Consider the following 18299-nt stretch of genomic DNA (forward strand, 5'->3'; position numbering starts at 1 on the left):
TGGGGATGAGGCCACCGAGAGCTAGGGAGAGGGTATTAAACCTGGGTCACTACTGTCCTCCATGGCTCAGTATCACACCAGCCAATGAATTTACCCATGAGCTATTGGGAAGAGCTCATTGTGTAATTCTTTTAATCATTGTGGTTATTTTTTAGGTTGATTATGACAGTGAGGAAGAGGAGATCAGAGACAATTCAGAAGAACCAGACGAGAAGGAAGATGAAAATTTTCCAGGTAGCGAGCAAAATGAAGTCATTGATCAAGACTCTGCTGAATATCCTTCCAGTTTTACTGAGAGCAACAAAGGGAAGAGGAAAAGCAAACGGGATGCCACAGAGGGCATGGATGGGCTGAGAGTGAATGCGGTGTTAAATTTACATTCTGCTATTGAAGATTATAAATATGATGCAAGTGACAGTCTTTGGTGTGAGGTAAGACAAGAAGGCTAATATAATACCGAAAATAGTGAAAAATATGGCTGGCTGTTCAACCTGCTGAGGTGTTTTTTTTTTCACAAAAACTGATTTGATCCATAGACCACACTGTTCTGTGCAGTCAGTCTTCAGTCAATATAGTGCCTGCTGCTGTGCGTGTGTGGTTGGGGGGTGGTGGAGGAAGCAAGGTGAGCAAGATGGAGAACACTTCAACAATGATGGCAAAATACAGCCCTTTCACTGGTTTAAGATGTGTAATGACAGCCTTCGTTAACTGAAGCAACACTCTAAATTCACAGAGACTGGCAAGGGAACGATGTTCTTTAATGATGTGATTCCCAGTGAAACCTCAAGCCTGTAAGTAAATTTGAGACCAACTTGCTGCTGACTTGTTGGGTGCTGTTTTACATGTGTAAAAGTTCCACATTGGCTTTTTGCACCGTTGAATCATTGGCCACTTTAGAAGTAAAATTACAGCAGAAGCTAACGGAATAAATTATTTCCAAAACCTCCTCTATATTCAGCTTCTCTTTATGCCAAGTTGGATTTTACGGCTAAAAGTTTGCTTGCAGCCAAATTTGTTCCCTGTCAGTAAATTAGATTTTAAACCAGAAAATGCTGGAAATACTCAGCAGGTCAGACAGCAGCTGTGGAGAGAGAAACAGAGTTAACTTTTCATGTCGATGACCTTTCATCAGAACTGGAAGAAGTTAGCGATTTAACAGTTTTTAAAGCGAGTACAGAGCCAGGGAAAAGAAGGTGGGGGTGGGGGGTGCAGGACAAAAGGGAAAGTCTGTGATAGGGTGGAGGGCGGGAGTGATTAAATGACAAAAGGGATGGTGGTGCAAGGCAAGGAGGGTGGTAATGGGACAAGTAAAGAAACAAAAGATGGGTCTAGAGGAGCTGTAAATGGCAACAACAGAACCATTACCAGCACCTGCTGTCCGAAAAAATGGGAGCAGTTGTTATGATCTGAAGTTGTTGAACTCAGTGTTGAGTCCGGAAGGTTGTAAAGTGCCTAATCAAAAGATGAGGTGTTGCTCTTCAAACTTCTTTCAATTTAATATACTGTATTTGCCGCTCACGATGCAGTCTCCTCTACATTGGAGAGACCAAATGGAGATTGGGTGATCGCTTGGCTGAACACCTCCGTTCAGTCCGCAGGCGTGATCCTGAGCTTCCGGTCGCTTGCCATTTTAATTCTCTGTCCCACTCCCACTCTGACCTCTCTGTCCTCGGCCTCCTACGCTGTTCCAATGAAGCTCAACGGAAGCTTGTCCCAATTTCTCATCGAGCAAAAAAACAGCAGAGACCTGGCACCACCTAGTCCCGCCCCCCCTGATTCTACCCCCACAGCTATCATCTGCATATTTAAAGAATGACTCCGCTGGCTTCCAGTGGGTGTGTCTCTCGTCTGCGCAGAAAAGCAGGTTAAGATCAGAACCTGCTCCGGATAAGTCCCATTGGCCATTTTAACCACCCGTCCGTTTTCCGCCAGCTGGTCAGGGTTAAAATCGTTCCTAACGAGGTGCCATTAGTTCAGTACAAGCAAAATGTACAGAACACGACACTCACAACCCAGCCATCCATAAGCAGTGCCATAGTTGGGTCTCCTGGCACTGTTATTTGAATGCCATTGCCTAGCACAGAGCTGTTAAAACTACAGCCATGTGCCCAGGTATCTCAGTTCTACGTGGGAATATGTTTCTTGCATTCTAGTTTGTTCTGTTTGAATTTTGTAGGCTTGGAGTTTTGGACAAGGCTGTTCTTAGCACTGTTGCCTCATTGGTGAATAAATCCTGCCAAGATCTGTTGGTATCTGCAGCTTGGGATATATTAGTGGGAACATGGATTTAAACTTTATATGTGGCCTGCGAGGCTTTGTACACCCCAAGTGTCCCACGAAGGCAAAAAGCATGTCAAAGCTATATTCATGAATTGCATTCATTCTCACTACAATTAAATTTCTTTGCAGACTTAAAATCCCCACAAAATTAATAGGCAGGAAGAAAAATTGCTAACTTTTCTTGTGATTTAATATACGTGGACAGGTGCTTTTGAATTCAGGACCAGCAGTCTTTGTGGCAATACTAACCCTGGGCCAATAGTCCAAAAATATAGTTTTGGTTCTTGGCAGATGTTCCTGATCTTTTGTTGTTGAAATTGTTAATAAGGGGATACATTCCAATGATTATGCATTTGCCCCGCAGGTTAGACTGAAGCTTCCCATCATGAAGGTGCACTTTGACCTGTCCTCGCTGGTTATGTCAATAGCACAAAGTGCAGTTGTTTATGAAACCAGAGGAATCACTCGTTGCCTCTTGGGTGAAACGACCAACAGAAAGGGAGAGAAGGAATCTGTTTTGAACACCGAGGGAATAAACCTCACCGAGATGTTCAAGTACGATGATGTAAGTACATCGTTTTGACCGCCACGTTTGTCTTGTAACTTAGAAAGGGGACAGGTGAAGTTTTTTGTTTCTAGCTAGAGCTTGAACTCAAGAGCATTGCAAATGAGCATAACAATGTGTTAAACTGACTTTTTTTTTCTTCTCTTTTTTCCCCCCCCCCCCCCACCTTTCAACTGCCCCCACCACCTCCTCTTAAGTCTGCCAGGATTTCACTGCTGCGTGATTAAGAGTGTGGCAGAGTGCCTTCTCGTAGACCTGCAGCATGGGGATGCCACTGAGTTTAAAGCTGGGCAGAAAGTAGGGCCTGGGGATATGGCTCAGGAAAATAACTTTTTAAAAAAAAACTGTATTAGGGCAGGTTATTTCAACCATTGTGCAGCCTCAACATTCAAGTGGTGCAGGAGGGATATTTATTATACGCCTATCCTTGCTGCAGGTGCTGAGCTTCATTTCCAGGCCCTGGTGGTTTTCAAATTGGTCTGGTTTTCGCATTTTAGTGTAAACCTTGCAAATGCCACTGAAACACAAACCAAAAACACCTCAAGAAAAAAAAATAGACTCTTGCTGCCCAGTTTCTGTTGAAAATAAGAAACTTGTGACCCGGTCAACAAAACGGATTGATTGGCCAGAAAAAGGACAGACGGCAACCCCTGACCTTAGCTACTAATCCCTTTGCTGGAATTGGCATAACAGGCAGCCTGGTTAACTCCTGTTGTCAGTTTTACATCCCTCCTTCTACTCAAGTGCTGTCTCCGCCCCATCCGTGTTCTGACTCAGGTCAGAAACTTATGGTGGGTCGAAGTGCACACATGAACCCGTCCATTTTTTGATGGATCAACTCCACCTACCCATTTTCTCATCATAACCCTCAAACTTGATGGCGAAGGTGGCAGGACAAGTTGTTTTTTTAAAAAAAAGCATACGGGATCCTTGGCTTTGTAAATAGAGGCATAGAGTACAAAATCAAGGAAGTTATACTAAACCATTATAAATCACTGGTTAAGCCCCAGCTGGAATATTGTGCCCAATTCTGGAAGGATGTCAAGGCCTTGGAGAGGTTACAGAGGAGATTTACCTGAATGATGCCAGGGATGAGGGGTTTCAGTTATCTGGAGAGACTAGAGAAGCTGGGATTGTTCTCCGTAGAGCAGAAAAGGTTAAAGGGAGATTTAAAAGAGGTGTTCAAAATTATGAGGGATTATGATAGAGTAAATACGGAGAAATTACCCCCTGCCAGGAGGGTCGGTAACCAGAGGATATAGTTTTAAGATAATTGGCAAAAGAACTAGAGGGAAGATCAGGCATAGCATAGGAGGAGGCCATTCAGCCCATCGTGCTGTGCCGGCTCTTTGAAAGAGCTATCCAATTAATCCCATTCCCCTACTCTTTCCCCATAGCCCTGTCAATGTTTTCCCTTCAAGTATTTATCTAATTCCCTTTTGAAAGTTACTATTGAATCTGCTTCCACCGCCCTTTCATGATGTGGAGATGCCGGTGATGGACTGGGGTTGACAATTGTAAACAATTTTACAACACCAAGTTATAGTCCAGCAATCTTATTTTAAATTCACAAGCTTTCGGAGGCTTCCTCCTTCCTCAGGTAGGAGGAAGCCTCCGAAAGCTTGTGAATTTAAAATAAGATTGCTGGACTATAACTTGGTGTTGTAAAATTGTTTACAACCGCCCTTTCAGGCAGTGAATTCCAGATCATTACCACTCTCTGCGTAAAAAAAAATGTTTGCTCCTGTCGCCTCTGGCTCTTTTGCCTTTCACCTTAAATCTGTGTCCTCTGGTTACCGACCCTTCTGCCACCGGAAACAGTTTCTCCTTATTTACTCTATCAAAACCCTTCATGATTTTGAACACCTCTATCAAATCTCCCCTTAACCTTCTATATTCTAAAGAGAACAACCCCAGCTTCTCCAATCTCTCCAGTGACAAAGTATTCTTGTGGTTGAGAACCATACATGATTTTAACAGTCCCTGCTGTCACTCACACCCGCTGCATCAGAGCTGCCCTATCCATTGATGCGGAAAATGCTGTCATTGTCTTCACCAAAGTTAAGTTTTATTTGTTTATTCTATTCTGAGTTTCATTTGCACAATACAGTCTCTGTTTCAGTAATCAATTATTAAAAAAACATCCAAGTTACATATTTACTCAAATACAGTTGAACTTTTAAACCCAACTGGTTCACTAATATCCTTCGGGGGAGGGAACCTGCCACCTCTACCCATTCTGTCCTACCTGTGACCCTAGTCCACGTTATGTACCTAATGGGAAACTAAAGAAGGCCGATAAATGTGGCCTTTCCAGTCTCGCCCACATCCTGAGAACAAAAACTTAATCAAATAAAATTGGTTTCAGTTGGTATGGCCTAACTGCAAATTATTAACAGTATTTTTTCCCCCTGGAGAGGGCTCAACCCAAGACAACCTGTGCATGTGTAAATACAGATTGCAGGTCACATAGATAATGCTGAATTGTTTCGATTTTTTTTTTCCCGCCACCCATTTTCATTGTATAAATAACACCTTTTTTATATGTGCAGAAGAATTCTGTATACGTGAGAGCAAAGTGTGATCAGTTAATAAATGATTATATTATGGTGTAATTACTGTGTTGAGAATAGCCTGAATTTCAGGTCTCTGAGGTATTATAGTAAATCTATTTGCTCCGATCCTCTTTGTTTCCCGTCATTTAGATCTTGGACCTGAGACGCCTGTATTCAAATGACGTTCACGCCATTGCCAGCACATATGGCATCGAAGCTGCTCTAAGAGTCATAGAAAAAGAAATCAAAGATGTCTTTGCTGTATATGGTACGTCTTTTTTTCTGTTTTGTCCCTATGATTTTCACCCCATCTCTCTTGAAGGCACCAATTCTTGCTGGGGCATGGTTCTACAGATGCCAGGTCCCCACCTGCTCCTCGCCCAAGTGGCCATTCTTCAGATGTGAGTATGAGTGCAGAAAATAATCAAGAAGGCTAATGGAATACTGGCCTTTATATCTAGAGGACTAGAGTACAAGGGGGCAGAAGTTATGCTGCAGCTATACAAAACCCTGGTTAGACCGCACCTGGAGTACTGTGAGCAGTTCTGGGCACCGCACCTTCGGAAGGACATATTGGCCTTGGAGGGAGTGCAGCGTAGGTTTACTAGAATGATACCCGGACTTCAAGGGTTAAGTTACGAGGAGAGATTACACAAATTGGGGTTGTATTCTCCAGAGTTTAGAAGGTTAAGGGGTGATCTGATCGAAGTTTATAATATATTAAGGGGAACAGATAGGGTGGATAGAGAGAAACTATTTCCGCTGGTTGGGTATTCTAGGAGTAGGGGACACAGTCTAAAAATTAGAGCCAGACCTTTCAGGAGCGAGATTAGAAAACATTTCTACACACAAAGGGTGGCAGAAGTTTGGAACTCTCTTCCGCAAACGGCAATTGATACTAGCTCAATTGCTAAATTTAAATGTGAGATAGATAGCTTTTTGGCAACCAAAGGTATTAAGGGATATGGGCCAAAGGCAGGTATATGGAGTTAGATCACAGATCAGCCATGATCTTATCAAATGGCGGAGCAGGCACGAGGGGCTGAATGGCCTACTCATGTTCCTATGAGTGGACTGTTTGGCTGTGATGGTGAAAAGCATCACAGTCAAGCTCAACTGCTGCACACGGGCTCTTTACACCAGGGTCGCTGGATAGCTATCGGGAGTGGAAATCCTTACTCTCCAGCCCTGGAGGGGTTCCCCTCCCTAGCCCAGGGAGGTTGTGGCCAATTATAGCAGCTCTGCTATCATCCTGGCTGAGATCAGCTAACTCAGCACATAGCTCGGACATTCCCTGGCTGTGTGGGTTAGTTCCACACTGGATGGTATCTTTACCAGCTGAACTATTGGAGAAACTGTTTATGATAAATTTGATCGGTTTGTTGATTTGGGATGACACTTCTGTTCTGCCCATCTTTCGGACAAGTGTGGGCTTTTGATAGAGAAAAATGAATGTACAAAAATATTACTAATTATATGAAGAGAGTAGGGTGATGAAAATTGGCAATAACTGTGATCAGTACTCTACCAGTGCCATTCAGTACGATGTTTACCAGAGAGGTCTTTGATGAAACCGTGTCACCCTGAACTTATGAGGTATGGTGTCACATGGCTTCCTCTCCTGGCCTACAGGAGTAGGCCATTCAGCCTATTCTGCATTTAATTAGATCATGGCTGATTTGTACCTAAACTCCACTTGACTGCCTTTGCCCATATCCCGTGATACCTTTACCTAACAAAAAACTATTGATTTCAGTCTTGAAAATTTTCAATTGTCCCATCATCCACAGCCTTTTGGGGGGAGAAAGTTCTTGATTCCCACTGCCGTTTGTGTGAAAAAAATGCTTCCTGATACTACTTCTAAATGTTCTAGTTCTAATTTTAAGATTATTCCCCTTTTTTCTGGATTCCCCCACCAGAGGAAATAGTTTCTCTGCATCTAACCTATCGAATCCCTTTATCATTTGAAAGATACCAACAATATAATTTGCTGCTTATTATGTACCTGCTACTGCTAATGGGTTTTTCCATGAATCCTGCCCTTCCCCCTTCCTTCACTCCGCTCAAAAAAAAAGGAGAAACATTAGCTGCCCTTTGAGAATTTACCGGAAACACCCGAGTCTCTCGGGTAAACCTTCACAGCTGGCAGATATACCGTTTTCAGGTACAACAGCCAGCAGGTAAGTTGAGTCGAGAGGAATGAATGCAGCAGGAACTATCACGTGGAGAGATTGTCACTGAAAGATCCGGTTACCCACAGTGTACGGCAAGTGAATTTCTACAGTTACTGTGCCCTGGTACTGCGATTTTACATAACGTGTACAAGTGGTAGTGATAATGTTGGTTTCTAAGCAGATCTGAGTGATGACCAATCAATTGTACTGCTAACGAGAAGGAAAGAAAGACTTGCATTTATACAGCTCTTCTCACGACCTCAGGGCGTCCCAAATCACTTTGCAGCCAATAAAGTACTCTTGAAGTGTAGTCACTCTTATAATGTAGGAGACGTGGCAGCCAATTTTAAGCTCAGCAAGGTCCCACAAACAGCAATGTGATGATTACTAGATAATGTATTTTAATAATGATGGTTGAGGGATAAATATTGGCCAGGACACTGGGGAGAACTCCCCTGCTCTTCTTTGAAATAATGCCATGGGATCTTTTACGTCCACCTGAGAGGGCAGACGGGGCCTCGGTTTAATGTCTCATCCGAAAGACGGCACCTCTGACAGTGCAGCAATCCTTCAGTACTGTACTGGAATTCAGATTTTGTGACATTTAACTCTGAATTATATAACTAATTATATCTCTCAAGCTGATAATCAAGTTTTGTATTACCACTTAGTGCATTACATTTACAAATATAAAAGATGTTTTCATTGATTTGTAGTTTGGGAATAACTTGGACAAATTTGCCCTCAATAAAAGGCCTATTTGAAAAATAGCTGGTATGATACTCCAACACACTTTGCCACAGAGGTTGGGTGGGGATTTCCCTAATCTTCCTTCACCGTAGCTCCCCACACAGCAAGTTCTCAATTGTGGCTATTTCTTGACTGCTCTAGGAAAGAGCAGGCACAACGAGCCGAATGACTTCCTGTGCTGAAGCATCTATGGTACCAATAGTGAACCAGGCTGGCTTCAACCAGCCATGAATGGTGTTCTAGAGTACTATGGACCTGCTGGGCTCAGGTGTCCAATTACTGTGCCTGCCATGGAGGGTTGGACTTAGTTCCAAATGCCCATCACCAGACATGTTCGCTGCTTGGAGGTGCAGAGCTGCTTCAGCAGCAGCTGCCTACCTCTCCACGGCTCAATCATAATAGGCACTGATATAAATGAGTGCAAGTTCTAATACCACCTCCAGCCCTCGTTGCCGAGAGCAGTGTTTAGGAATTTGTCATGAATACTGCCCCTCTACCATTCGCTAGGCGTGGCAATGCAGCATCCAGTTCCTTCTATTCAGGCTGGTTCACTGGGCCTTCTCTGTGTGCAGCACACTCCATTGTTTTTCCTAGCGCCCATGCAGATCGACCCTTACTGTGGCCTGTTGGTAATGCTGTCTCCTGACCCTGAGGATGCCCTCGTGTATTTGTTGCAGAGCACCAGACTTCTCAGTCATCGGTGCTAGTCTACAAGAACACTTTTTAGTTGTGATTGACGACAGATTTTAGCAAACGGGTAAATGATTTTGGATCGTTTTTGTATTATATTGTGCATCTTTGCAGATGAATGCAAACCACTGATTCACTACATGTCCCTAATCGCCCCCTTGTCTCATGATATGCTGCATCATAAGCTACCTTTACAACAGCTTTCCTTTCATAGAATCATACAGTACAGAAGGAGGCCATTCGACCCATCATGACTGTGCCAGCTCTTTGAAAGAGCTACCCAATTAGTCCCACTCCCCTGCTCTTTCCTCACAGCCCTGCAAATTTTTCCTTTTCAAGTAATATCCAATTCCCTTTTGAAAGTTTATTGAATCTACTTCCATCACCCTTTCTGGCTGTGCATTCCAGATCAGGACAGCTCACTGCGTAAAAAAAAATTCTCCTCATCTCTCTTCTGGTTCTTTTGGCAATTAAATCCGTGTCCTCTGGTTAACGACCCTTCTGCCAGTGGAAATGGTTTCTCCTTATTTACCCTATCAGAATCCTTCTCTGCATAGGCTTCAAGTATTGTTTTAAAGGGGCTCAGTTTTTGTTAAATAGCTCGTACCGTAACAGGGTGCTGCTTGGAATTCAGGGCCGTTGTTGTTGGTCAAATCTAAGCATGGATATCCAAACAATTCTACGTTGCAATGATAGGCAGCCATCCGATACTGCAATTCTGCACTGCTGTTCTTGCCTTGAACTGGATGTTTAATATCACTGATTGCATTCAGTACTTTTGATGAGCTCAAACTAATTTTTTGTCTCACTGTTGCACAGGTATTGAAGTGGATCCTCGCCATCTTTCCCTTGTGGCAGATTACATGTGTTTTGATGGATCGTACAAGCCATTTAATCGCATTGGCATGCAGTCAAGCTCCTCACCACTTCAGCAGATGACTTTTGAAACCAGCTATAAGTTCTTAAAACATGCAACTATGCTAGGTAAGATAGATTTCGTTAACACTGAAGTCAAGTTTTCTTTTTTGTTTTAACTTGAACACGTATCCTTCCCATAGGGAAGGTAAAATTTGATTTAATCTCTAAGTGCGCACAATCTATTCCATACCATCCTCCACGTTTCATTTTCAATTGAGAACCCTGAATGTTGAGCTACGACTATGGTTTAAAAAAGTAGAGAAGAGATTTATAACGTGTTAAGCGTGCCAACTATTTTGGGCAGTTCAATAAGTACTTACCCCCATGTCCGACCCCACCCCCCTGCAACGGTGTCTGACCCCCCTCCAATGTGTCCGATGACCGACATCCTCCGCCCGCCCCCCCCAACCGAGTGAATATTGGGGCCATGTTTTCTGAAATACTAATCCAGTAGTGGAACCGCTACACTACTGCATCTCGTTTCATGTTCAATGAATTACTATCAAGTAAAACGTTGGCTGGGGTTGTCTATAGGCCCCCAAACAGTAGTGGAGATGTAGGGGAGGGCATTAAACAGAAAATTAGAGGTGCATGCAAGAAGGATACAGCTATAATCATGGGTGACTTTACATATTGATTGGTCAAACCAAATTAGCAATAATACTGTGGGGGAGGAATTCCTGGAGTGTGTACATGAAGGTTTTCTGGACCAATACGTTGAGGAACCAACTAGAGAACAGGCGATCCTAGACTGGGTATTGTGCAATGAGAAAGGATTAATTAACTATCTTGTTGTGCGGGGTACCTTGGGGAAGAGCGACCATAACATGATAGAATTCCTCATTAAGATGGAGAGTGAAGTAGTTGAATCCGAAACAAGGGTCCTGAATCTAAATAAAGGAAATTATGAAAGTATGAGGTGCGAGTTGGCTGTGATAGATTGGGGAACTTTACTAAAAGGGATGATGGTGGATAGGCAATGGCTAATGTTTAAAGAAAGTGTGCAGGAATTACAACAATTATTCATTCCTGTCTGGTGCAAAAATAAAACAGGAAAGGTGGCTCAACCATGGCTTACAAAAGAAATTAGGGATAGTATTAGATCCAAAGAGGAGACATATAAAATTGCCAGAAAAAGCGGCAAGCTTGAGGATTGGGAGCAGTTCAGAATTCAGCGAAGGAGGACAAAGAGATTGATTAAGAGGGAAAAATAGAGTATGAGAGTAAACTAGCAGGGAACATAAAAACTGACTGTAAAAGCTTCTATAAATATGTCGAGAAAAAGATTACTGAAGACAAATGTGGGTCTCTTACAGTCAGAAATGGGGGAAATTATAATGGGGAACAAAGAAATGGCAGAACAATTAAACACATACTTTGGTTCTGCCTTCACAAAGTAGGACACAAATAACCTGCCAGAAATGTTAGGGAACCAAGCGTTTAGTGAGAGGGAGGAACTGAAGGAAATCAGTATTAGTAAAAAAAAATAGTGCTAGGGAAATTAATGGGGCTAAAGGCTGACAAATCCCCAGGGCCTGATAATCTACATCCCAGAATACTAAAGGAAGTGGCCCTAGAAATAGTGGATGCATTGGTGATCATCTTCCAAAATTCTATAGACTCTGGAACAGTTCCTACAGATTGGAGGGTGGCAAATGTAACCCCACTATTTAAAAAAGGATGGAGAGAAAAAACAGGGAATTACAGACCAGTTAGCCTAACATCAGTAGTGGGGAAAATGCTAGAGTCTATTATAAAAGATGTGATAACAGAACACTTGGAAGGCATTAATGGGATTGGACAAGTCAGCATGGATTTATGAAAGGGAAATCATACTTAACAAATCTACTCGTGTTTTTTGAGGATGTAACTAGTAGAATAGATAGGGAAGAACCAGTGGATGTGGTGTACTTGGATTTTCAGAAGGCTTTTGATAAGGTCCCACACAAGAGGTTAGTGTGCAAAATTAAAGCACATGGGATTGGGGGGAATATACTGGCATGGATTGAGAATAGGTTAACAGACAGGAAACAGAGTGTAGGAATAAATGGGTCTTTTTCCAGGTGGCAGGCAGTGACTAGTGGGGTGCCGCAGGAATCAGTGCTTGGGCCTCAGCTATTCACAATATATATCAATGATTTGGATGAGGGAACTAAATGCAACATTTCCAAGTTTGCAGATGACACAAAGCTGGGGTGGAATGTGAGCTGTGAGTAGGATGCAAAGAGGCTCCAATGTGATTTAGACAAGTTGGGTGAGTGGGCAAGAACATGGCAGATACAGTATAACATGGATAAATGTGAGGTTATCCACTTTGGTTGTAAAAACAGAAATGCAGATTATTATCTGAATGGTGATAGATTGGGAAAAGGGGAGGTGCAACGAGACCTGGTTGTGTTTGTACACCAGTCACTGAAAGCGAGCGTGCAGGTGCAGCAAGCAGTTAGGAAGGCGAATGGTATGTTGGCCTTCATTGCAAGAGGATTTGAGTACAGGAACAGGGATGTCTTACTGCAGTTATACAGGGCCTTGGTGAGAACACATCTGGAGTATTGTGTGCAGTTTTGTTCTCCTTATCTGAGGAAGGATGTCCTTGCCATGGAGGGAGTGCAACAAAGGTTTATCAGACTGACTCCTGGGATGGCAGGACTGACATATGAGGAGAGATTGGGTCGACTAGGCCTATATTCACTAGAGTTTAGAAGAATGAGAGGTGATCTCATCGAAACATATAAAATTCTGACAGGACTAGACAGACTAGATGCAGGGAAGATGTTCCCGATGGCTGGGGAGTCCAGAACCAGGGGTCACAGTCTCAGGATACGGGGTATGCCATTTTGAACTGAGATGAGGAGAAATTTCTTCACTCAGAGGGTGGTGAACCTGTGGAATTCTCTACCACTGAAGGCAGTGGAGGCCAAGTCATTCGATGTATTCAAGAAGGAGATAGATATATTTCTTAATGCTAAAGGGATCAAGGGATATGGGGGAAAAGCGGGAACAGGGTACTGAGTTAGACGATCGGCCATAATCATTTTGAATGGCGGAGCAGGCCCGAATGGCCTCCTCTTGCTCCTATTTTCTATGTTTCTATGTAAGTACAGTGACCATAATGTAGATATCCACAATAGCCATTTTGTGTATGGCAAAATTCCACAAATTGCAATGAGATGAATGAGCAGTTAAGTCCACTTTTATTGCAGTTATCATAGAGTCATAGAGTTATACAGCACGGATAGAGGCCCTTCGGCCCATCGTGTCCGCGCCGGCCATCAGCCCTGTCTACTCTAATCCCATATTCCAGCATTTGGTCCGTAGCCTTGTATGCTATGGCATTTCAAGTGCTCATCCAAATGCTTCTTGAATGTTGTGAGGGTTCCTGCCTCCACAACCCTTTCAGGCAGTGAGTTCCAGACTCCAACCACCCTCTGGGTGAAAAAGTTCTTTCTCAAATCCCCTCTAAACCTCCCGCCTTTTACCTTGAATCTATGTCCCCTTGTTATAGAACCCTCAACGAAGGGAAAAAGCTCCTTAGTATCCATCCTATCTGTGCCCCTCATAATTTTGTATCTGAGGACAGAATATTGGCAAGGACACTGAATGAACTCCCTGCTCTTCATCCAGTGGCGTGGGATCTTTAATATCCACAGGAACAGGCAGACAGAGTCTTGGTTTAACATTTCATCAAAGGATGGTACCTTCGGCAATGAAGCACACACACAAAAGCAGTGTCAGTCTAGACAGTGTGCTTGAGCACCTATTATGGAGTTCGAATGCACAACTTTCTGACCCAGCTGTAAGAGCACCACAAACTGCTTACATACGGGAAGAGAGAGTGGGGTGGGGGGAATATTGAGAAAGAAGTAAAACTTTTCCTGCTTGAATGATAACATTATTATTACTGTAGTAATAAGGCGACAGAGGAATACAAACCATTTAATCGTAGTGAAGGAGTTGAATTTTTTTTAAGGGCCTACTGAGGAAAAATATTGTTCCTTGAGCTGCCGGATAATTGACAGGGTTAAAATGAGAGCGCTAATGAGAGTCCACTTGCAGACCTTCTGTGGGGATGTACTTTTTAGGGGAGGTCACAAAAGTAAAAGCCCGTGGGATCCAAGGGAAAGTGGCTAGTTGGATCCAAAGTGCATTAGTGACAGGAAGCAAAGGATAATGGTTGATGGGTGTTTTTGCGATTGGAAGGCTGTTTCCAATGGGGTCCTGAAAGACTTGGTACTAGGTCCTTTGCTTTTTGTGGTATATATTAATGATTTCGACTTGAATGTGGGGGGGCTTGATCAAGAAGATTGCAGATGACACAAAAATTGGCCGTGTGGTTGATAGTGAGGAAGAAAGCTGTAGACTGCAGGAAGATATTAATGGACTGGTCAGGTGGGCAGAAAAGTGGCAAATGGAATTCAATCCAGAGAAGTGTGAGGTAATGCATTTGGGGAGGGCAAACAAGGCAAGGGAGTACACAATAAATGGGAGGATACTGAGAGGTGCAGAGGAACAAAGGGACCTTGGAGTGCATGTCCACAGATCCCTGAAGGTAGCAGGACAGGTAGATAAGGTGGTTAAAAAGGCATACGGGATACTTCCTTTATTAGCCGAGGTATACAATATAAGAGCAGGGAGGTTATGCTAGAATCAGGCATCAGTTCAAACATGGGCAAGGAAACCGCCTGTTGATTATCACCTACCTAACGCCCTCCCTCAGCTGGTGAATCAGTCCTCCTCCATGTTGAGCACCACTTGGAGGACGCGCAGAGGGTAGCAAGGGCACAGAATGTGCTCTGGGTGGGGGGGCTTCAATGTCCATCACCAAGAGTGGCTCGGTGGCACCACGACTGACCGAACTGGCCGAGTCCTGAAGGACAGAGCTGCCAGACTGGGCCTGCGGCAGGTGGTGAGCGAACCAACACGAGGGAGAAACCTACTTGACCTCGTCCTCACCAATCTACCTGTCGCAGATGCATCTGTCCATGACAGTATTGGTAGGAGTGACCACCGCACAGTCCTCGTGGAGACAAATTCCTGTCTTCGCATTGAGGACACCATCCAATGAGTTGTGTGGCACTACCAGCGTGCTAAATGGGATAGATTCAGAACAGATCTAGCAGCTCAAAACTGGGCATCCATGAGGCGCTGTGGGCCATCAGCAGCAGCAGAAATGTATTCCAGCACAATCTGTAACCTCATGGCCCGGCATATTCCTCACTCTACCATTACCAACAAGCCAGGGGATCAACCCTGGTTCAACGAGGAGTGTAGAAGAGCATGCCAGGAGCAGCACCAGGCGTACCTAAAAATGAGGTGCCAACCTGGTGAAGCTACAACACAGGACTACATGCATGCTAAACAGCGGAAGCAACATGCTATAGACAGAGCTAAGCGATTCCACAACCAAAGGATCAGATCAAAGCTCTGCAGTCCTTCCACATCCAATCGTGAATGGTGGTGGACAGTTAAACAACTAACGGGAAGAGGAGGCTCTGTAAACATCCCCATCCTTAATGATAGCAGAGTCCAGCACGTGAGTGCAAAAGAGAAGGCTGAAGCGTTTGCAACCATCTTCAGCCAGAAGTGCTGAGTAGATGCTCCATCTCTGCCTCCTCCCAATATCCCCACCATCACAGAAGTCAGAGTTCAGCCAATTCAATTCACTCCACGTGATATCAAGAAACGGCTGAGTGCACCGCATACAACAAAGGCTATGGGCCCCGACAACATTCCGCCTGAAGTGCTGAAGACTTGTGCTCCAGGACTAGCCAAACTGTTCCATTACAGCTACAACACTGGCATCTACCCGACAATGTGGAAAATTGCCCAGGTATGTCCTGACCACAAAAAGCAGGACAAATCCAATCCAGTCAATTAACGCCCCATCAGTCATTATCAGCAAAGTGATGGAAGGTGTCGTTGACAGTGCTTTCAAGCGGCACTTACTCACCAATAACCTGCTCACCGATGCTCAGTTTGGGTTCCGTCAGGACCACTCGGCTCAGACCTCGTTACAACCTTGGTCCAAACATGGACAAAAGAGCTGAATTCCAGAGGTGAGGTGAGAGTAGCTGCTCTTGACGCCAAGGCAGCATTTGATCGAGTGTGGCACCAAGGAGCCTAGTAAAATTGAAGTTAATGGGAATCAGGGGTAAACCTCTCCAGTGGCTGGAGTCATACCTAGCACAAAGGAAGATGGTAGTGGTTGTTGGAGGCCAATCATCTCAGCCCCAGAACATTGCTGCAGGAGTTCCTCAAGGCAGTGTCCTAGGCCCAACCATCTTCAGCTGCTTCATCAATGACCTTCCCTCCATCATAAGGTCAGAAATGGGGATGTTCGCTGATGACTGCACAGTGTTCAGTTCCATTCGCAACCCCTCAGATAATGAAGCAGTCCGTGCCCGCATGCAGCAAGACCTGGACAACATCCAGGCTTGGGCTGATAAGTGGCAAGTAACATTCACGCCAGACAAGTGCCAGGCAATGACCATCTCCAACAAGAGAGAATCTAACAACCTCCCCTTGACATTCAACGGCATTACCATCGCCGAATCCCCCACCATCAACATCCATTGACCAGAAACTTAATTGGACCAGCCACATAAATACTGTGGCTACAAGAGCAGGTCAGAGGCTGGGTATTCTGCGGCCAGTGACTCACCTCCTGACTCCCCAAAGCCTTTCCACATTTTACAAGGCACAAGTCAGGAGTGTGATGAAATACTCTCCACTTGCTTCGATGAGTGCAGCTCCGACAACACTCAAGAAGCTCGACACCATCCAGGACAAAGCAGCCCACTTGATTGGCACCCCATCCACCACCCTAAACATTCACTCCCTTCACCACTGGCGCACCATGGCTGCAGTGTGTACCACCCACAGAATGCACTGCAGAAACTCGCCAAGGCTTCTTCGACAGCACCTCCCAAACCCACAACCTCTACCACCTCGAAGGACAAGGGCAGCAGGCACATGGGAACAACACCACCTGCACATTCCCCTCCAAGTCATGCACCATCCCGACTTGGAAATATATCGCTGTTCCTTCATCGTTGCTGGGTCAAAATCTAACAGCACTGTGGGAGAACCTTCAGCACGTGGACTGCAGTGGTTCAAGAAGGCGGCTCAGCACCACCTTCTCAAGGGCAATTAGAGATGGGCAATAAATACTGGCCTTGGCAGCAACGCCCACATCCCATGAACGGATTAAAAAAAAAACTGTAGAAAACATTGGTTAGGCCACAGCTTGATTACTGCATACAGTCCTGGTCACCACATTACAGGAAAAACGTGATTGCTTTAGAGAGGATACTGAGGAGATTTACAAGGATGGTTGCCAGGGCTGGAGAATTTTAGCTATGAGAAAAGATTGGATATGCTGGGGTTGTTTTCTTTGGAACAAAGGAGGCTGAGGGCAGATTTAATTGAGGTATATAAAATTATGATGGGACAAGATAGAGTAGATAGGGAGGACCTATTTCCCTTAGTGGAAGGTTCAGTGACCAGGGGGCACAGATTTAAAGTAATTGGTCGAAGAATTGGAGCTGAGGAGAAATTTTTTCACCCAGAAGGTTGTGGGGGTCTGGAACTCGCTGCCTGAAAGGGTGGTAGAGGCAGAAACCCTCAACTCATTTAAAAAGTACTTGGACTTTTTGTGCACTTGAAGTACCGTAACCTACAGGGCTACGAACCAGGTGCTGGAAAGTGGGATTAAGCTGGATAGCTCTTTGTCGGCCGTCGTGGACATGATGGGCCAAATGGCCTCCTTCTGTGCCGTAACTTTCTATGATTCTTTTAGAGCGTTACCGGCTATTCCTAATGTGGCATTTACATCATGTTAAAGATGAGAAGCAGCAAAAACACCCATATGTGAATTGCCAACCTGTACTTGAGTACAGCAGCTTGTGAATCGGTAATTCCCACTACTGTTTATGCACTTGCCAGCAGAATGTATTATGAGCGCTGTTACAAATTTAGGTCTGATGTTGTTACATTTGAAGGTTCAGTATGCGAACGCCTGACGCCAATCAGTTTCAATGTGTTGCTTTTATGGAAGTTGGCTTACAGTGCCCTGTATCCACTTGTATAATAGCATAACGAGCGGATGTAACGGCCCTCTTGCTATCTTGACTCGATACTTGTGTCTTTTGCACTCCGAAGGCGGCTAGAATTAACACTAGGCGAGGTGCAGCTTGGTTCGAATCGTAAGCTACTTTATTCCACAGGATGGTGAAACGTACAGTCACTTAAATTCAATCGGTATAACTTAGATTTGCATAATAATACAAAGTAAAGAACATGCAATGCTACCCCCCACTTAACTTAACTTAAACTCTGCATTTTGCCCAGTGCTGAACCACTGTCCAT

At 44.3% G+C, this 18299-nt stretch overlaps 1 protein-coding gene across 1 annotated transcript in view; it reads left to right on the forward strand.

The window, feature by feature from the left end:
* The window catches only part of polr1a (RNA polymerase I subunit A), a 132660-nt gene that overhangs the window by 103152 nt on the left and 11209 nt on the right, over nt 1-18299 (forward strand). The window contains exons 30-33 of the mRNA XM_067982355.1: nt 156-431; nt 2645-2845; nt 5551-5668; nt 9834-9998. Coding sequence (XP_067838456.1) covers nt 156-431; nt 2645-2845; nt 5551-5668; nt 9834-9998 — 760 coding nt within the window. The remainder of the gene's footprint in view (nt 1-155; nt 432-2644; nt 2846-5550; nt 5669-9833; nt 9999-18299) is intronic.

This window comes from Heptranchias perlo, chromosome 1 (genome assembly GCF_035084215.1).
Source record: "Heptranchias perlo isolate sHepPer1 chromosome 1, sHepPer1.hap1, whole genome shotgun sequence".
NCBI lineage: Eukaryota > Metazoa > Chordata > Chondrichthyes > Hexanchiformes > Hexanchidae > Heptranchias > Heptranchias perlo.